The sequence below is a fragment of the Nomascus leucogenys genome, chromosome X (genome assembly GCF_006542625.1).
Source record: "Nomascus leucogenys isolate Asia chromosome X, Asia_NLE_v1, whole genome shotgun sequence".
Taxonomy (NCBI): Eukaryota; Metazoa; Chordata; class Mammalia; order Primates; family Hylobatidae; genus Nomascus; species Nomascus leucogenys.
The window spans coordinates 64,855,071-64,877,082 of NC_044406.1; the positions used below are offsets into that span (position 1 = coordinate 64,855,071).

A 22,012-nucleotide genomic window follows, 5' to 3' on the forward strand; every position below is an offset into this window, starting at 1 on the left:
GTTCTACTATGGCCTGTCCTTGGGGGTTATACAGGATGCTTGTGGAATGTTGGATTTTCCATGCGTGACAAAATTGTTGAAATTGTGAGCTGGCATAAGCCATACCATTGTCAGTTTTAATTTTTGTGGCCTGCCCCATAAAGGCAAAAGTTAAAAGAAGATGTTTAATGACGTGTCAGGTGGACTCTCTAGGAAAGACATGAGTGCTAATTAAGTGAGAATTGGTATCAACAAATACATGTACATATCTTAGTTTTCCAAATTCAGGGACGTGTGTAACATCTGTTTGCCATAACTGATAAGGTTCTAGTCCTCTAGGGTTAACACCTCTTGAAGGAGGGGACATGCCTGTGAGCTGGCAATCTGGGCATTGCAGGATAATTTATTTAGCTAGTCTCTGGGTAAGTTGAAATTGTTAAGTTTCTCTATTTTTGGTGGAAAAATTGATGCAGTTGGGTGGCTTGATCAAGCAGTAATGTCATAACTTGCAGGTCTGCTTGATCATTGCCATAAGCCAATGGGCCAGGCAGTGAGCTGTGGGCTCAAATATGTGATATTTGGATGTGTACATTGATCTAGCAGTTGCTGAAGTCGAAGAAAAAGTGCACACAGGGTGGGCTCCAGAGTGGACTTCATGAGGGCTGTTTCTAGGTTCTGCAGTAAATAAACAGAATAAGCAGAGTCACTAACAATATTGATGGGCTGAGCAGAAAAAGTTTCCAGGGCTCCAACTTCAGCTCTCTGAGTGCTAGTAAATCCAGAATCAGTGAGGGAATTATGCGGTCTCCACCAAACAGCCACTTTTCCATGTTTACCAGAGCCATTCATAAACAGTGTTAAAGCGTTAGGTATGGGGGAATGAAATATTTTTGTAGGCAAAACCACAGAAGTATGAGACAAGAACTGAAGTAGTTTATCAGCAGGAAGGGCATGCTCTATATGGCCTGTGTAATCAGAAAGTGCTATTTGCAGGTCTAAAGATAAGGGCAATACTGCTTCGAATTGCTTTTTACTTAAAGGAATTCTGATGACATCAGGGTCATAACCTAGCAACTGATTGCATCGTCTGCCACCTGAATGGATGACTTTACTAACTAGTTGGATACAGGGAGAGAGTGTTTTAGTCCCAGTAGTGAGCAAAAAACCTGTTCTAGAAAGCTCATCCCTGGGGGCATCTGTCCTGTTAACCCTGTTGGGGAATGTTTAGTGGGAAAAACAAACAACTGAACTGAATATTGTGGATCTTATGCGATCTAGTTGCCTCTGAGAAATATCTTGCTGTATTTCTTCTATTTCCCTTTTTGCTGCAGGAGTTAAATACCTTCAAGAGTCTAGGGCAGCATCACCCTTTAAGATAGAAAACAGGTTTTGTAACTTATCAGTAGTTTTGCCCAAGGTGGGGTGAAGTCAGTTAATATCGCCTAGTAATTTCTGATAATCATTTAAGATGTGCAAGTTGCTAGTATTTAATTTAAACCTTTTGAGGTCTTACTCATCAGGAAGTTAGGATGTATCTGAGATATTTCCAAGGAGAGAACATTTGTACTTTTTCAGGTGCTATGATTAAACCTCTTAACTGTATTCTTTACAATAGAGGCATATAAACTTAAAAGTACTGGCTCATTGGGGCTGCTAGTAAAATATCATCCATAAAATGAATAATTGTGCAATTAGGAAATTATTTTCTATTGGGGAGCAAAGCTTGATTTACATGATACTGACACGTGGTAGGACTGTTCAGCATTCCTTGAAGAAGCACTTTGCAATGAAATCAGCGAGCTGGCCTTTCATTATTGATAGCTGGTATTGTAAATGGAAATTTTTCTCTGTCCTGTTCTGCAAGGGGAATAGTATAAAAACAGTCTTTTAAGTCAATAACAACTATAGGCCAATCTTGAGGAATCACCATGGGGGAAGGGAAGCCCTGTTGAAGGGGTCCCGTAGGTTGCAAATTAGCATTGATAGCCCATAGGTCATTCAAAAGTCTCCATTTACCAGACTTTTGGGGAATGACAAAGATGGGCGAATTCCAAGGGCTGTTTGATTGTTCTATATGGCTGGCTTTTAATTGCTCAACTAATTCATGGGCTCTTTGTAATTTTTCTCCCTTTAAAAGCCACTGTGCTACCCAAATTGGATCTTGAGAGAGCCATGTCAGGGGTAGGAGAGGGATAATAACAGTGGCCATTATTAGAAAGGGGTCTGCAGAGCCAGAAAACACATGAAGAAATGCTCATCATCACTGGCCATCAGAGAAATGCAAATCAAAACCACAGTGAGATACCATCTCACACCAGTTAGAATGGCCATCATTAAAAAATCAGGAAACAACAGGTGCTGGAGAGGATGTGGAGAAATAGGAACACTTTTACACTGTTGGTGGGACTGTAAACTAGTTCAACCATTGTGGAAGTCAGTGTGGCGATTCCTCAGGGATCTCGAACTAGAAATACCATTTGACCCAGCCATCCCATTACTGGGTATATACCCAAAGGTCTATAAATCATGCTGCTATAAAGACACATGCACATGTATGTTTATTGCGGCACTATTCACAATAGCAAAGAGTTGGAACCAACCCAAATGTCCAACAACGATAGACTGGATTAAGAAAATGTGGCACATATACACCATGGAATACTATGCAGCCATAAAAAATGATGAGTTCGTGTCCTTTGTAGGGACATGGATGAAACTGGAAAACATCATTCTCAGTAAACTATCGCAAGGACAAAAAACCAAACACCGCATGTTCTCACTCATAGGTGGGAATTGAACAATGAGAACTCATGGACACAGGAAGGTGAACATCACACTCCGGGGACTGTTGTGGGGTGGGGGGAGGGGGGAGGGACAGCATTAGGAGATACACCTAATGCTAAATGATGAGTTAATGGGTGCAGGAAATCAACATGGCACATGGATACATATGTAACAAACCTGCACATTGTGCACATGTACCCTAAAACCCTAAAGTATAATAAAAAAAAAAAAAAACCCCATCTGATAAGTAAAAAAAAAAAAAAAAAAAAAAAAAAAAAAAAAAAAAAAAGAAAGGGGTCTGCAGAGTGACTCCCCCATTGGGCTAATAGGTCTCGTTCCCCAAAGATTAACAGGGATGGGCATGATTAGAGGTTGTATAACTGCCTTTCTTCCCTCTGAATTGCAACATGTTAGGGGGCATGTGGTCTGCTTGGCTGTGTGTGCTTCCCCGACGCTGATAATTTTTTGTTTCTGAGTGACCCAAGGCCAAGTTTCTGTCCAGTTTTGATGACTGATTATCGAAATGTCTACCCCTGTGTCCAATAAGCCAGTAAAATTTTTATTTCCAAGTTTTAAGGTAATCATGCGTCTCTGATCAGTGATTAATTGGTTCAGATATACTCCTGTGGCTCCCGTGCTTCCAAAACTTCCCTTTCCCATTTCTTTTCCCTGGGTGTTGGGGAGCCAGTACGGTAGAGTATTAACTGAGCTATCTTTGATCCAGGGGGAAGAATATGCAGACCTTTACATTCCATCATAACTAGTATCTCACCTTGATAATCACTACCCCGGTAAGCACATTAATTCCTTTACTGGATAGACTTGATCGCCCTAGGACTAATCCCACTGTTCCCGGAGGCAGGGGCCCCAGATCCCAGTTGCAACACTTTTAGGGTCTTCTCCTTCTTTTAGCCCTAATTCTTTGGGGCAGAGTAAGTCCAGTCCTGTGCTCCCAGTGGTGGCAGCTCTGAGAGAGAGGACTGTGGGCTTTTCATCTGACCGAGGAAAGCCACTGGCATTGCTCCAATTTAGAGCAGGGCCTGGGACCAGTCCCTCATGAAGTTACTTATGGGGTTGCTGTTTTTATCAATTTGGACCTGCATTGATTTGCCCAATGTTTCCCTTTTTACATCGGGGCATATAGAAATGGGTTGTTTTCCTGAGTTACCTTAGTCTCTATTATTGGGGGGCATTCCCGCTTCATATGACCTGGCTCTCCACATAGAAAACAATTTGGGTTTCTCTCCCTTTTCACTTCAGGAAGCCTTAATGCCATAGCCAATATTTTGGCTTTGTGTGTTTTAGTCCCCACCAGTTGACATGCTCGTATAAGTTCCCCGACTGTGGCTGTCTTTCCTCTGATTGCCTGCATTGCTTGCTGGCAGTCGATGTTAGCATTTTCATAAGCCAATTGCAACAATAAGACATCATCCTGGGTGTGACTAATTTGTCTCTTAATTGCCTGGGTTAACCAATTGATAAATTCAACAAATGGCTCCTGAGGCCCTTGTCGAACATTTACAAAAGATCCCTGTTGAACTCCACTTTGGGGAATTCAGTCCCAAGCCCTGAGATCACACAAAGACACTTGTGTATAGACCTGGGGATCAAAATTTAGTTGTTGTTGTTCATTGGAATGGGGACCCCCTCCCCTGGAGCATAGCAGTGGTTGTGTCTTGCCTGGCCACTTGATTCTGGTTGGCTTGTTGTTCGCACAACTTATCATATTCTGCCCTCCAGAGGAGGTATTGGCTGGGCTCCAAAGTTGTTTTAGCTAGCACTGACTAGTCCCATGGGGTCATACAGAAGTTGTCTGCCATGGCTTCAATTATTCCTTTCATAAATGGGCTAGCAACTCCATTTGCTTTAATGCTTTTTATCTTTTTATAAACGTTAAAAGAAATGGGTTTATATACCTGATTGCCTTGTCAATTTTGCATTAACAGGCAGGCCAAGAGCTCCCCTTCTAATGCCACTTGCCTAAGACAGGGTCCCATAACTGTAGTGTATCCCTTGTCTTTTTTCCAATTTATTGGAGGAGGGGGCTCAGGCAAAACCTCCCTTTCCTCTTTATTATTTTTGCCCAGAAACGGCAAGGCTGAGGGAGGTGGAGGTGGAAAGGTAGGTGATGGTTCCTCTTCCCTCTTCCTTTTAGGCTTTTCTGTGTATAGTGGGACCAAAGTAGCCCTTACTAAAGCCCATACTATTAGAGATGTTACTGGGACCCATTGCCCTTGTACATGATGTTCTTGAAGATTTCTCTTCACTTGTTCCCAGAGCTCTACATCTAGCATACCTTCTTCCGGGAATCGTGGGTTATGGGAAACAACAGTTTGCATTAGGTCCCTTAATTAAGCCTGCGAAATCGAGGCTCCACTAGCTTTAAGCAGCTGTTTCAATACTTTTATATACTGTTGCTGTTGAGCTGATAACTGTTGTCCCATGATGAAACCCTAGCATGAACAACGTCCTCAAACTTGCAAATCCCGAGCAGGCACCAATGACTTACTGACTGTGCAGTCTCTTCATCTTCATTTTCAAGGGTTCCATTGCGATACATTGCAGCTATTTCTCCCACAGGGCACCAGCTGCCAGGTTGGACCAGCAGACCCTGGCAGAATGATGGCTGAAAAAATGTACACAGACACAGGTTTTTTGCCTGGTCGCGTGGCTAGGGGTCTGGGGCACCCACAGACACCAAGAAGGGCACCATAAAGAGTCCCAGCAGCTGTGGCCCTGACAAGCCAGTGCTGTGGGGATTTATTTAGTACAGATTTAATGACAAAGGCTTTGAGTCAACACACTTGTGGGTAATTAACATGGTCGCCCCCCTGGAGAGAGCAGTCCTGCAAACAAATGATTAAAGGCCAGGTTCTGAGGCCTAAGTAAACTAACTTATCTAGATCAGTTCCTTTACACTTCCTTGTTATCTACTGTTTGCTCTCAGGCTCTGGATAAGAGAATTTGGCTGCCTTCAGCCAAATTATCTTTCGAAGCTTTTGCAAAACCTCCCGGCCTTCCAACAAGGTTTGCATTTTTTCTATAATTTCTCTCACCACCATGACCAATCTCCTACATCTGCTTTAATTTCATTATGTACCCAAGAGTCATTTAGGAGCACATTGTTCAGTTCCGATGCAGTTGTGTGATTGTATTGGGGAGTTTATTACATATTAACTTACACAATCACAAGGTCCCACAATAGGCTGTCTGCAAGCTGAGGAGGAAGGAGAGACAGTCCGAGTCCCAAAACAGAAGAACTTGGAGTCCAGTGTTCAAGGGTAGGAAGCATCCAGCATGGGAGAAAGATGTAGGCTGGGAGGCTAGGCCAGTCTCTCCTTTTCACATTTTTCTGCCTGCTTTATATTTATTGGCAGCTGATTAGATTGTGCCCACCAGATTAAGGGTGGATCTGCCTTCCCCAGCCCACTCACTCAAATGTTAACCTCTTTTGGCAACACCATCACAGTCACACCCAGGATCAATACTTTGTACCCTTCAGTCCAACCAAGTTGACACTCAGTAATAACCATCACAGTGGTTTTGAGTGAATTTCTTAATCTTGTGTTCTAATTTGATTTTTCTGTGCTCTGAGAAACTATTATGATTTCTGTTCTTTGCATTTGCTGAGGAGTGTTTTACTTCCAATTATGAGATCAATTTTAGAGTAAATACCATGTGGCGATGAGAAGAATGTATATTCTGTTGTTTCAGGGGTGGAAAGTTCTTAGATATCTATCAGGTCCGCTTGATCCAGAGCTGAGTTTAAGTCCTGAATGTCTGTTAATCTTCTATCTCAATTATCTAATAGTGTCAGTGGGGTGTTAAAATCTTTCACTATTATTGTGTGGGAGTCTAAGCCTTTTGAAAGTCTCTAAAAACTTGCTTTATGAATGTGGGTGTTATTGTATTGGTTGCATATATATTTAGGTAGTTAGCTCTTCTTGTTGAATTGAACCCTTTACCATTATGTAATGCCCTCCTTTGTCTTTTTTGATCTTTGTTGGTTTAAAGTCTGGTTTTTCAGAAACTAGGATTGCAACCCCTGCTTTTTTCTGCTTTTCATTTGCTTGGTAAATTTTCTTCCATCCCTTTATTTTTAGCATATTTTTGTCTTTGCATGTAGGATGGGTCTTTTGAAGACAGCATACCAATATGTCTTTGTTCTTTATCCAGCTTGTCATTCTGTGTCTTTTAATTGGGGCATTTAGCCATTTACATTTAAGGTTAGTGTTATTATGTATGGATTTGATTTTTTTCATCATGATGTTAGCTGGTTATTTTGCAAACTTGTTTATGTGATTGCTTCCTTGTGTCATTGGTCTATGTACTTAAGTATGTTTTTGTAGTGGCTGATAACAGTTTTTCCTTTCCATATTTAGTGGCTTTCTTCAGGAGCTCTTGCAGGGGAAGTCTGGTGGTAACAAATTCCCTCAGCATCTGCTTGTCTGAAAAGGTTTTTATTTCTCTTTTGCTTATGAAGCTTAGTTTGGCCAGACATGAATTTGGGTGTTGAAAATTCTTTTCTTTAAGAATGTTGAATATTGGCCCCTGATTTCTTCTGGCTTGTAAGGTTTTTCACTGAGAGGTCTGCTCTTAGTCTCATGGAAGACTGCTCTTAGTCGTCCCCTTGTATGTGACTTGGCCTTTCTCTCTGGCTACCCTTAACATTTTTTCTCTCATTTCAACCTTGGAGAATCTGATGATCATACATTGGGGATGATCTCGTGGAGTATCTTACTGGGTTTCTCTGCATTTCTTGAATTTGAATGTTGGCCTGTCTAGCTAGTTTGGGGAAGTGCTCTTAGATGATATCCTCAAGTATGTTTTCCAACTTGGTTCCATTCTCCCTGTTTCTTTCAGGTACCCCAATCAGTCATAGATTCCATCACTTTACATAATTCCATATTTCTCAGAGGTTTTGTTCATTCCTTTTCATTCTTTTATCTGTATTGCCGTCTGCCTGGCTTATTTCAGAAAGACAGTCTTCCAGCTCTGACATTCTTTCCTTTGTCTGGTCTACTTTGCCATTAATACTTGTGATTGTATTGTGAAGTTCTTGTAGTATATTTTTCAGGTCTAACATGTCAGTTATTTTCCTCTCTAAACTGGCTATTTTGGCTGTCAGCTCCTGTTTTGTTTTATCATAATTCTTAGCTTCTTTGCATTGGGTTACAACATGCTCCTTTAGCTCAGCAAATTTCATTATTACCCACCTTCTGAAGCCTACTTCTGTTATTTCAGCTATGTCAGCCTCAGCCCAGTTCTGAGCCCTTGCTGGAGCAGTGTTGTGGTCATTTGGAGGAACAGGGGCACTCTGGATTTTTGAGTTTTTATCATTTTTTTGTTCTTTTTCAACTTTGTGGGCTTATCTACCTTTGATTTTTGAGGTTGCTGACCTTTGGATGGGGTTTTTGTGTTTTTTTATTGTTGTTTTCTCTTTGTTTTTCTTCTGACAGTGTGGCCTCTGTTCCATAGGGCTGCTGCAGTTTGCTGGGAGTCCGCTCTAGACCCTAGTTGCCTCAGTTTTCTCATACCTGGAGGTATCACTAGTGAATACTGCAAAACAGAAAAGATGGCAGTCAGCCTATTCCTCTGGAAGCTCCATTCCAGGGCAGTACTGACCTTTTGCCAGCCTGAACATGCCTGTAGAAGGTAACTGGAGACCCATTTGATGGTCTCTCCCAGTCAGGAGGAACAAGATCAGGCACCCACTTAAGCATTCTGGCTGCATTTTGGCAGAGCAGCTATGCTGTGTTGGTGATCCCTTCAGCCCCCGATCAGTTTGGGCTTTTCAAGGCCCACAGGCTAGACCAGCTGATAAGCCCAAACAGCCAAGTTGGCAGCCTGCCTCGCCCCTCAGGCATTCTATCCCAGGGAGAGGTGGGGAGGGGTGGCCAGAGGTTCCAGCTTGGAGGACGCACCTCAGGAGGAGGAGTGGATCAGGGTCCCACTTAAAGAAGCAGTCTGGTCACGCCTTAACAGAACAGCTGTGTCATAGTGGGGAACCATGTCTGCCCCTGTGCGCTTGGACTCTCCAAAGCTAGCAGGCTGGAACAGCTGAGTGACCAACCAACCCAAGTGGTGGCTTTCCTCTCTCCCGGGCACTCCATCCCAGGGAGAGATCAGAGCTCTGTCCCTAATAGGTGCCAGCAGGCATGGCTGAAAGGTCCTGCTGGGAGGTTCTGCCCAGTGAGGAGGAATGGATCAGTGCCCTGCTTAAAGAAGCAGTCTGGCTACAATCTGGCAAAGCCACTATGTTGCACTACTCAGGGGACCCTTCCACATCTGGATTGTTTGGACTGTCTAAGCCCACATGGTAGAACTGCTGAGTTGTCCAGCCAACCCAGGTGGTGACCCTCCTCCTCCACCCCCTGCCCACCCCCCACCACACTATGTCTCAGGGAGAGATCAGAGCTCTATCCCTAATAGTTGCCTGCAGGCGTGGCTGGAGGATCCGGCTGGGAGGTCCTGCCCAGTGTGGAAGAATGGATTTGGTCCCACTTAAAGAAGCAGTCTAGGGAAACAATCTGGCCAAGCCACTGTGCTGCATTGCTGGGGAACCCCTTTCTCCTCCAGACCATTTGGACTCTACGAAGCCCACAGGCTAGAACAGCTGAGTTGACCAAATGGCAGAGATGGCACCTGTCCCTCTCCCTGTTGCCTGAGGCCGACTAGGATGCCAAGCCAGTGGTTATTATCTTGTGAAGTGAGGTGGAAATGTGGCCTGCAGAACATGCTGCTCGGCTCCCTGGACTCTACCCCCTTCCTAGGCATATATGCAGACCTCCTGTCTTGCCTGAGTTGCAGACACATTCACTGGGGATCTCCGGGCCGGGCCAGAGTATGCAAAGCTGTTGGGTCTCTGTGCATGCCGGAGCAGCTGCTCTGCAAGACTCCATACAGCTCTGTGTTGGACCCAAGGCTCTGGTGGCATGGGCTCACAAAGAGATCTCCTGATCTGTGGGTTGCAAAGATCTGTGAGAGAAGCATGGTTTCCCAGGGTCACACAGTCACTCACTGCTTCCTTTGGCTGGGGGTGGGGTTTCTCTTGGCTCCATGTCACTCCCAGGTGGGCCATTGCCCCACCCTGCTTTTGTTCTCTGTGTGTCGAGTTATTTCTCTAATCAGTCCCAACGTGAGAACCTAGATATTTCAGTTGAAGGTGCTATATTCACTCACCCCTTTCATTCCTCTCCTTGAGAGTGGTGGACCACAGCTACTTCTAATCGGCCATCTTGGCCCCTCCCCCTTTATTTGGCTTTTCTTTTTCTCTTAGTCTAGCTAATGGTTTGTCTACTTTATCTTTTTAAGAACCAACTTTTTCTTTCATTTATCTTTCATATTTTTTAGTCTCTATTTTTTTCTGCTTTGATCTATATTATTTTTTCCTTCTAATTTTAGGTTTGATTGGTTCTTGCTTTTCTAGTTCCTTGAGGTGCATCATTATATTCTTTCTTTCAAATCTACTGTTTTGATGTAGGCATTTATTGCTATAAACTTCTTTCTTCATATTGCTTTTGCTGTATCTTACAGGTTTTGGTGTGCTTTTCCTTTTCATTTTTGGAAACTTTATTTTCTCCTTAATTTCTTTATTGACCTAGTGGTCTTTCAGGAGCAGATTATTTAATTTCCATGTATTGGTACAGTTTCCAAATTTCCTCTTGTTATTGATTTCTGGTTTTATTCTATGGTGGTCTGAGAAGATTCTTGATATGATTTTGATTTTCTTACATTTGAGACAGTTTTTTACTTAACATGTTTTTTGTCATGGAAAATGTTCCATGTGCTGATGAGAAGAATGTGTATCCTGCAATTGTTGGATGAAATGTTTTGTAAATGTCTATTAGGTCTATTTGGTCTATAGTGCAGTTTAAGTCTGATGTTTGTTTTTTAATTCTCTGTTCAGATGATCTGTCTAGTCTCTCCTGGCCTGCAAGGTTTCTGCTGAGAAATCTCCTGTTAGTTGATGTGAATTCCCTTATATGTGACTTGCTGCATTTCTCTTGCTGTTTTTGGAATTCTGATTCTGACTTTGACAGTTTGACTATGATGTGCCTTGCAGACGACCTTTTCAGTTGAATCTCTTTTGGAGTCTTTGAGCTTTCTGTATTTGGATGTCTATATCTCTTCCAAGACTTGGGAAGTTTTCAGTTATTATTTCATTGAATACGTTTTTTTATCCATCTCTTCTCTTCTAGAACTCCCACACTTCAAAATTTTGTTTGCTTGATGGTGTCACAAAGGCTTTCTTTATTCTTTTTCTTTTTATCCTGTTTTTCCTGCCTAGGTTATTTCAAAAGATTTGTCTTCAAGTTCAGAAATTGTCTTTTGCTTGTCTAGTCTATTGTTGAAGCTCCCTATTGTATCTGTAATTTCATTCATTGAATTCTTCAGTTCTGGAATTTCTGTTTTGTTCCTTTTAATGATATCTTTGTTGGATTTCTCATTAGATTTTTAATTGCTTTCCTGAGTTTTAAATCTTGTTTGTTTTCTTATATCTCAATTTTCTTAAGATCATTTTTAATGCCTTTTCAGGAACTTCATAAATTTGATTTTCTTTGGAGTCTGTTGCTGGAAAATTATTGTGTCCTTTTGGAGGTTGGTTTTTTTTTGTTTTTTTTTTGTACTTACATTGATATCCACATCTGCTATAATTGCCACTTCATTCATTTGTATGGAGTAGCTCCCATAGAGAAAGAGTTTTTCCTGTAGATGTATCTATAATGTTGGTTGGGTAGGGTGCTTTGGCTTTGGTTCTACATGGGCAGCACAGTGTAATCTCCTTTGATTACTTCAGCTGTAATCAATTTCAGCAGTGTCTTTGAGTTCCTTAGTGTCTCAGGCTGCAGTTGATGGTGGAGGCTGTGGTAAGGCTTTGTTTGGGACAGCAATGCCAGGTAGACTGGTCCTCAAGCCCCTAGATGGTGCATGTGGGGCACTGGCATTTGGCTTGCCCTGAGTATGTCAATCTTTGGACCATGGGTGGGCCATGCAAGTGTAAAAAGTGGTGGCAGCAGGCCCTGGATGGGCCAGTCCTCAGGCCCTCACTCAGGGCATGCAGGTCCCAGTGGGCCAAGAAGTTTGCTCTTCAGGCTCCCAGGCCAGATAGTCCCTGGGGCCCTGGGAGGAGGATGTAGGTGCTGGCAGTGTCTGCGGTGGGCCAGTGGGTGGGTCCATTAGTTCTCAGGTAGGGCACACTGGTGTTGGCAATGTCCTTGATGGGCTAGGTAGGTGTCATCTTTTATTTTAATGTTTTGAAAAGTTTTTTTAACATTATGTACTCCCTACAAAATATACAGATTCTAAATGAAGAAACTCAGTCTCTGTCCCCCTCTTTGCTACATTACTGCTTCTCTGGTTTATATTTTTCTAAGTATAAGTTTTTCCACTGGCTGTATTTAACATGTTCTTTTCAGTGGAAATTCTGATATATGTTGGCTTGCTTTATTCAGCCTATAGACCTTGACTGAATGCTATATGACAGGTATTGTGCCAGGAGCTGTGGTAGGAAAACTTTCCATGAGAAATTAGATTAGCTTGGCATTAGATGATTATTTAAAGTAATCCTATGACAGTTATGTGAAAATCTAGATTAAATTCATAAATGGACTACTATCTCAAGTTAGTATATTGTTTAGGTTTTCACAGTAGTCCAGTAGATGGCCTCACAACACAAAGAAGTTCATACATATTTCATTTTAAAAAGCATATATAAAAATCTGATTGATAGGTAGATAATCTTATTATAATAGGCATCCAAATCTTACTCCTTTTTAGCATTTTCTGCCACTGATATTGCTTATTTCTCATTTCTAATAGAAAAACAAGGAGAAAGTAATGGGATGTTACAAGTAGGCAGAAAAACATAGATGCACATAGTTTACAAAGCTCTTCAGATCATCTTGTAACAAAGTCTTGATGATTTTTCTTAGACCAGAAGATCAATTCAGAAGTTAATAGAATGGGAAAATAACAGATTATATCACAAGGTAAGAAATTTTAAGCAAATAAGTGCCCCATTCATATATTTGCAGTATTAAATTGAAAAATAAATACAAAATGGGAATTTTTAGGCCACAAAGGAATGGATTAGAGAATTAATACTCAATTTTTAATATATATTCTTTACAAGGTATTTTTAAGTGCTCTGTTTTGTATCCTGTACTTTTCCTGGATTGTTTTCAGTGATTTATTCAAATGTATAGGTTGTAATTAGTTTAAGTTAATATAAAAATTCTTAACAAGACTATACTTTCTTAGCTTGCTTTGCACTGGAAGTTGACTAAGAGGAAATGTGAAACTAGCAATATGATGGAGTATGTAAGTATGAGGTTGTTTTTAATTATTTTTTTATTCATTCTAAATGTACCATTTTCCTGTGTTTATCATTTGTCAACTATTCCTTCTTTTTTCTCCTCAGCCAGAACTTTTGTCCATTGAAATATAGAGGTTTTCTTCTATCTTCTTTAGATTTGTAGCCAACCTAAAATATCTTGAAAGCTAACAATCATTTGGATCTTAGAAAAGTTTCAGTTAGTATGCTAAAATGAAAACATTGTACAACCTTAATCATTTAACATAGGCACAAACCATAGCATGTGGTGGTGGGGAAAGCTGCTGTTGAACAAATATTTCTAAATGTAATCTTGTCAAAACTTGCATAAAATAGGAGTTGACATCTGCATTCTGGATTCCTATTACTGGCTTTATTTATTTATTTTTTTGGCTGACATTTAACTTTTAGTGAAGAAACTGTAGGTTCTAATTTTTGTTTTAACTGAAAGCTATACAATCTTAGTCATAAAACATAAATTCACATATAGCCAATGTGATCAATTTAGCATAATTAACATTGAAATGAATATTAAATTTATCCAAACTTCCAATATGTAGTATATATTTAATAATAAACATTCCATGTGTGTTTCATAAGTAAGGATTATCATGGTATCTCTCTACACTTTGAATAATTTTGGGGAAAATATACATATGACCACAAGTCTAAAATTCATTATAGATAAAACATTCAAAAATATCTGAGTTTTTTAAAATTATATTTTCATACCTTTTGTAATTAATATGTTTTACTCAATTGATCTGGGCACATTAATTTTTCACAACTTGTGAACGATAGTAATCTCCAACTAATATCAGTTGCTTTAATTGAAAAATATATAAATCTAATATAAAGGCATTTTTTAATCTGTATAGCATTTTTTTAATCTCTACTTTGCTAACAAAAAGATAGGGGTGTTGGGGGGGAAACATAATATAATTTAATGGAGTTTGCTCCTGTGAACCTAGACAAATAGTTATTGTAAATCAGATAGTAAAATCTGTTAGCTACAATAAGTAGTTTTGTTTGCCAGCTTAATTTTTAAATTGCCAATCTAATAACAACTTGTGGTTTAAGTTCTTTACATAATTTTTTCATGTATTTCACTTACTTTATATGGTGCAGGATTGAAATATTGTCCTATGAAAAATGATTATAGACTTTCTGGGTTATTTATAAGTTATGTTAAATGAAAAATAATTTGTAAATATATTCTTGTTTTTATTTTGCAGGTAATACTAATAGAATTCTTACCAAAATATCCCATATTCCGACCTGACTGAGGAGTTTTATCCAGTCACTTCTGTGTTACCTGTCATTTCCTACCCTTAGTGCCTTGTAGATTTGGAATGAAGATGGTCTCCTTTGCTGTGTTCAACTTATTCTTTATAATGGTAGAATATTCTTCTTGCTCTTTTGTGTTGGTTTATGAAGAAAATTTGCACATCTTTTTTGTCTTTCAATGAGGCTTGTGTTTTGCACTCTCAATTTTAAATACACACACATGCGTGTGTGCATATACATATATAGATAGTTGCCATTAAAGATAAATCATCAGTGTTGGTGTTTAAAAAACAAAAACTTGTTCTGAGCATGCTGCCTTATAATTTTCATACTCATTGTTTCTAAACTTGCATCATTTTTCTAGGCTACTTGATACTCTGTAATCCCTTACTGGACAAACTTAAATAAGCTTTTGGTAGCTTTTAGAAATGGTTTTACTCTGCTTTTAAAGGACATGCAATTAATGGCACTGGTTTTGTCCTGCACTTTGCTTTATCACTTATGTTAGTGGATAAAATACTTAAACTCCTAAAGACTTGTAAATATTGCCTCTTTGCATAATGTAAAATGTGGTATGCCATGGTTTACATAATGTAATATTACTCTTATTGTATTGCCAACAATTTTACGTAGATTTTAATATGAATGAAGTTTGCAAGCATCCCTTTGAATGTAGAGACTGCTAACATGCTGTTTTGTGGCAAGGCCATAATGAGTATGTTAAGAATTTCAGGTGTAGGGCAAGGTTGCCCTTTGTAACAAGTGGATTAAAATTGAAATTATTATCTCAGATATTCTGTATTGCACCTGAAAACATGACCTTTATTTTTCCATTTCATTTAATAATTTCCATTTTGTTCTCTACTCCTTCCCACAAAAAAATTATTTGACATCTGACACATTTCACAGTCTCACTATCCTGCATTTATTAGCCTTTTCTTCCTTTGAAAATACACACAATTATGACCTTTAAGGAGTATTTTGAGATTTCAGACATCTTCAGAAGGTATCTAGACCCTCTTGAAAGCCACTAACACCTTTCTGCAGCCCTGATATTCTAGTTTGAGAAAGAGAGAGAACTAATTGAGAAGCTGTAGCTAAAGAGTATAGCAGCTGATGCATAATTGAAAAAAAATTCTCAATTCTGTTTTTGAAGATCTTTTATAAAACATTAATGAGGAAAGACAAGTGTTTAGACAAAAGTATTTTAGTTTATAAATTCAGCACAAATGTAACATTTATTTGGTACATCTATTTTTCTTCACAATTAAAATGATTGCTAGCACCACACAACTAGAATTTGAAAATTCAGTATAATGAAAGCTTTATATCACATTAATTCAACTGCAAATGTATGCCTGTTTGTAGGCATTATTTGTAATTCATAGTGCTAAAAATAAAAGTGTCTAGGGCTCAATAATATTTTGTCATCTTACTCTTACTGCTTTTAGTAAACCTTTTAGGCAAGATTCATCTCAGTGAAGTGAACAATCATTTCTTCATACAAGGTCAAGCCTTTTTAAGCCACTCTTAAAATTTATGCCTAATTTGAAATCCACAGTCCTTGACCAGTTTAAAAAAGAGAGAAAAAGAAGACACTATTTGATATGTGATTATAATTGTTTGCACAAACACTTTTCCACCTTCCTCTGTGCCCCATTACCTCTATGCCACTCAGTCACCCCAAATCTCTAACCTTTAGTAATGTGTATGCCTTGCAAATATCATGTGTTTGCCTGCTGCAAAATTGAAGGTGTATTTTTATAGACAAGGTAGAAGCCTCTGAAAATGTATACCAAATGTCTTGTTTTATAGCTAAGGTCAGGGAAAAATTATATCTGAGGTTTATGTTCCAGCTAATGTTATCAAATTTATGCTTCAAACTGTGATATTTTAATACCAAAATCGATTTTCAGCATAATACAAAATGTCTCATTTTCACTGATAGAATAATTGCTTTTAAGTGTTGGTCCTTAGAAATCTTATTTTTTTCTGTAACCTTAGAATTTGATCATATGATGGTCATAGGAACTTTTTCTGCCATGTGTAAATCACACTTGGTTTTGCTCAAAGAACAGCAGGAAGTGAATTGTTTCCATGAAACAATTATTGAGAATGGGAATAGAGTGTATCTGGAAATGACACAGTATAATACAAATTACAGTAGCATTTGTCACAAAAACCATTTGTCAGCATGTGTAAACTTAATTTTAAAGCCTATTCTAATCACTCAAGTTTATTATTTTATTGTTCGTTATGGTGGTTGACTCATCTTAGTTTCTTCAACTACCCAAAAAAATACCAATTTTTTTCCTCTCTTGTATGACTACTTTTTCAAACTGTTTTCCTTTGCAGGGGGCTGATTAGCAATTCAGTATTTTGTAATGTTTGGGGAGGTTGCTTTGTTTTCAGTGAAATTGGTTGCAATGAATGCTAAAATGACACAGCACACTGGTGATTAATTCCTCCCCCATGGAGCCTTTTTTCTGTTATGCTTAGGACAGAACATACTTGTAATTTTCCATTAGGTTAGTAACATACTTTTGTGAAAGTTGTTTTTAGACTGAAGAAAGTAATTTTGAATTTCTTTGTTACATAATATTCCTTTATGAAACTTGTGATAGTTTCCAGAGCAAAGCAACATGTATTTGCCAAAGTATATAAATCTCACAAGGCTTTGAGGTTACAAGCTAAAATTGTTTTTTAAAATTAATGTTCCAATGTTTCTCATTTGGCCCAAGATTCTGGCTTAATAAATTTGTCCAGCTGGCTATTTTTAAGCTTGTCCTAAAAGCCAATAACATGTTTATTCCTAATAACTAATATGGGCAAGTGTTATTTACAGATTTATTAACTCCATCCCAGATATATCTCTACTCTTTGTTCCCTCCTAACACTTACGCTAATTTAGGGAAGAGACCACTGTAGTAAAACTTTAGAAGAAGATGGAGAAGTGCCTTGTCTTTTTAGAACAAAGATAACACATTACGTGTAAGGAAGCATAATAAATGAATTGGTAGATCATTAGATTAGAAATCATCCTTTTCAACTAGGTCTAAGAATACTTTACTAGTGTATTATCTTTTATTTATTAGGTAAAGCCTCTTTCCTTCCTTTTCCCCAATCATGATATATTAGTGACAAAATATTACAGAACCGGACTATCAGTCACTTAAAAGAACAGTATAATTCTAATGCTAGTAAACATGTAATTTAATTTAGTTCTGGAAGGACAGTTGTCTTTGATTAAAGCCCCACCAAAACCCATTTAAGTATTTAATGTACATACTATTCATATTATTATGGCCTGTAAACACTACTATCTGAGCAATCAAACTGTTTTATCTACCATTTTTGATGAAATTTGAATAAAGTTTAAAAACGTGTAAGCCTTTGAACAAATGTATGAAAGCTTTAAAAGATCATTAGCATTTTTATTTTGTTTATGAATAAGCTGCCATTTAAAAAAAAATAAAACCTCACTACTTGAACATAAAGCTCTCAAACAATATTGTATTAAAATGTACTATATTGACCTAGGAGGATATAGAAATTATATTCACCTGATTAACTGGAGCAGTTTCACATAGTGGAATTTTTGCTAATTTGATTGTAAGTGCTCAAATTTATTGAAATTAGATTCTCTTATGCCTATAAAAGTATACTTTAAAAATATTTTGCAACAACTGTCAAATTATTTGGGTTCCTTTAAATAGCAAACAGTTGGGAAATTTTCCACAAAAATGAATAGGTTTTATTAATACCTGTTCATGTAGTATGTGGACTAAAACAATTGATATGTATCTGTATATAAAAATGAATGATCTTATCTTGCCCCAAATTTTTCTTACCTGATTCTGAGCCAGCCTTTTTGTTTTGATGGCACCCTGTGAGTATGTTCCATTTTCTGTGAACTTTGTCAAATTCATACTATATGAGGAAATGATCTAATATTGTGGGCCCCAGGCAGGTCATCTTAATTGCATGTCTGTCTCTTCTTCTGTAAAATTATGAGGTGGAACCTAGAGCTGGACAAAAAATTAGAGATCACTTAACATTCTGTGATTCAAAGAATTCTTAGGACATTTTTCCTTTGTAGAATCTCAGAATGATTATTCTCAGATCTACCGTCCTTGGTGGAAACTCTCACAGTGCCTTGCATGCAGTAAAAGTTTGATTTGCCGACTAGCTGCTGGCTGACATGTGTTAATTATCACACAGACTCCAAGAACCTGATGCTTGCTAGATCTTAGTTCCTCGGTGATGCTAAGAGTAAATGTAGTTTTCCTAGGAACTGAGCACTGAGGTCTGTGTGCTTTGCCTGTGTAGAATCTGTCTATGCAGTTGGTATTCAGGCAAGAATTATAGCTGTAACAACAATGGAAATATTGGAGGATGCACTTTGGCATTTATGTAAAGATTTCATATCCTATCCAACATTTACTTTAGTGTCTAATCAAATTCCATACCCTGAAAAAGATCTGTTGGACAAATTGATAAAATTAGGTGGAAAGGAAAGTGGTATGGGACTCAAATGCAAGTCACTTCTGGTTTAATTATTGGCTCTGCTGCTTAATTCCTCTGTACCTCACGTCCTCATTGTTGAAGTGGGGACGATAATCTGGACCTACCTCACAGGGGAATTGAGGATATTTTCATATATTAGTGTGCTTTGAAGTTGACTGAAAGATATACTGGATATCATAATTATATAATTTCTAAATAGATTTCTTTAAATCCATGCTGTGTTTTCTTTCTCAGTCAGGTCCTACAGAATGACTGTTGCAGTTGATCTATTGTTTTCATAGTAAGTTTTGTTATTAATCCCCTATGTGTTAAATGTGGGTAATTATATTATGTTAATACATATTTAGGGAGGAAAAGCAGGTGGATGTAAATCAGTGGTTCCCAACTTCAGCAGATGATAGCAGTGGAGGGTATCCTTGAGCTTTTTGTAATATTTCAAAAAGTATATTAGAAATTATACATTTACCCATAATATTCCTGCTTCACAAGCCAATTAAGACATTGAATTTCCATGCATTTTGCCTATATTCTCTCAAAAGCTGTGAATGGCAGTATGTTTTTGATTAATAATAAAATAAGAAATCCTATTATATGCAACTTATTAAATACTTGGAAACATGGGAAACGAATAATGAAGGGATTCTTATGGTGAAAATGTTGGGAACCACTTTTATAAAGGAATTAAGATTATTTGATCCTCTCCACAGATTGCTTATCTAGTCTCTAAATAATGAAATGTGTGTGTTTGTGTGTTTTGGCTATATTAGGCTATGTAACTTCAGGTTAGAATTTGCCTTCAGTTTTTTTTCTGTTTTAGAATATCACTGGCCTAATTTATTTAGGTGTGTACAGCTGCAGTACACGTTGCTCATACATACACACATATATAGGATTACAAATGTGGAAAATGTTATAATGTCATATTCTAGCATTGGACTAAATATCAATTTCTGACTCTTAAAGTAGTTCTGTATATAAATTCAACATGATGAATCAAGGCAATAATTTCTCAAATGTTATTTTATTTCTTTGTTTTTATCTCGACTTTTTATTTTCCATTTTTCCTAGTATGCAAATAGTGTAAAATTGTTTTAATGCCTGGACTTTGAAACAAGTAACAAGTGTTTGAAAGCATATAATCTACGAGCGAATTTGCCCTCCTTGGACTAACCACATACAAATATGAATCTGGCTGCAAGAACAGGATATCCAGGTAACTAGAGAGTGGGCATTGATAAAAATATCTGGTGGAGAAGCCTAGGATTTTGACTTTTTGTCAGAGGATTCCTGTTGGGACAGCTTTACCAGAAAAGAATAATAGTGGATATGTTCATCCAAACTAAGAACTTTCATGCATCTTGCATTGTTACATAGCCTGTGGAATGAATTCATTTTTTCTCCCTTAAGTCCAGGAATGACTTCCCTGGAAAAACTCAATCTATATACAGCTGTGCCAAAATGAAGGATACCTGCCTCTCTGAAACTTTCACTGCTGCTTCTGTCATTGTTCACTTGTCAGATAAAATTTTATTATCTCAGGATGCAAATTTAAAATAAAGTGTAAATCTATGTTAATGAGTTGAATTCTGTGTTTTTTTGATGCATCTTCCTTTCTTCCCTTCCCTATATGTCCATCATTATAAGGCAATTAATTTAGGCTTCCTTTTAAAAATTGCATTTTATATCTGGCCTTTTTCCACATATACTAGTGTTAATGTTCAATCCTGGAAGTAATTTATGCCATAAACACATGCCTCAGAGAAGTGTGACTTCAGTTCCAGACAACCAAAATAAGTCACACAAATATTGGGGTTTCCCAGTGCATATAAAATTTGTGTTTATAATGTAGTCTATTAAGTATGCAATAACATTATTTCTAAAAAAAAATGTACATACCTTAATTTAAAATATTGTATTGCTAAAAAAATACTAGTGATCATCTGAGCCTTCCACGAGTCATAATATTTTTGTTTGTGGGGGGTCTTGCTTTAGTGTTGATGGCTGCTGACTGATGGGGCAGGTCATTGCTGAAGGTTAGGGTGGCTTTTGCAATTTCCTAAACTAAGACAGTGAAGTTTGCCATATTGCTTGATTCTTCCTTTCACAAAAGATTTCTCTGCAGCATGCAATGCTGATTGATAGCATTTTACCCACAGAACTTTCAAAATTGGAGTCAGTCCCCTCAGACCTAGCTACTACTTATCAACTAAGTTTATGTAATATTCTAAATCATTTGTTGTCATTTCAATAGTATTCACAGCATTTTCACCAGGAGTAGATTCCATCTCAAGAAACCACTTTTTTGCTAATCTGTAAGATGAGCATCCATTCAAGCCTTATCATGAAATTGCAGCAATTCAGTCACATCTTCAGGCTCCACTTCTAATCCTCGTGCTGTTTTTACCACACCTGCAGTTACTTCCTCCACTGAAGTGTTGAATCACTCAAAGTCATCCTTGAGGGGTTGGAATCAATTTCTTCCAAACTCCTGTTAACATTGATATTTTGACCTTCCATGAATCAGATGTTTTTAATGGCACCTAGAACAGTAAATCCTTTCCAGTAGATTTCCAATTTACTTTGCCCAGAGATCGATCAGAGGAATCACTATCTATGGCAGCTATAGCCTTACAAAATGCATTTCTTAAAAAGACTTGAAAGTTGAGTTACTTGTTGATCCGTGGATTGCCAAATCGATATTGTGTTAGCAGTCATGAAAACAACATTAATTTTCTTGTACATCTCCATCGGAGCTTGGGTGACTAAGTGCGTTGTCAATGAGCAGTAATATTTTAAAAGGAATCTTTTTTATTCTGAACAGTAGGTCTCAATAGTGGGCTTAAAATAGTAAGCCATGCTGTAAACAGACATGCTGTCATCTGGGCTTTGTTATTCTATTTGTAGGACACAGGCCGAGAAGATTTAGCATAATTCTTAAAGGTCCTGGGATTTTTGGAATGATAAATGAGCATTGGCTTAGCCCCTAACAAGAGAGTCAGCATGTTCTTTGAAGCTTTGAAGCCAGGCATTGACTTCCCCTCTCTAGCTATGAGAGTCTTAGATGGTGTCATCTTTCAATATAAGACTGTTTTGCCTACA

At 38.1% G+C, this 22,012-nt stretch overlaps 1 protein-coding gene across 4 annotated transcripts in view; it reads left to right on the forward strand.

The window, feature by feature from the left end:
- Positions 1-20,489, forward strand: part of CHIC1 (cysteine rich hydrophobic domain 1) — a 123,400-nt gene extending 102,911 nt beyond the window's left edge. The window contains exons 4-6 of one of the 4 annotated variants that reach the window (XM_003268978.3): positions 12,699-12,755; positions 13,027-13,086; positions 14,335-20,489. In XM_003268978.3, coding sequence (XP_003269026.2) covers positions 12,699-12,755; positions 13,027-13,086; positions 14,335-14,385 — 168 coding nt within the window. In that variant the 3' untranslated portion in view covers positions 14,386-20,489. Of the gene's footprint in view, positions 1-3,487; positions 3,583-12,698; positions 12,756-13,026; positions 13,242-14,334 lie in introns of those variants that run through there. The other 3 variants (XM_003268979.3, XM_030806849.1, XM_030806850.1) reach the window with 3 other exon arrangements.
- Positions 20,490-22,012: the final 1,523 nt, after the last annotated feature.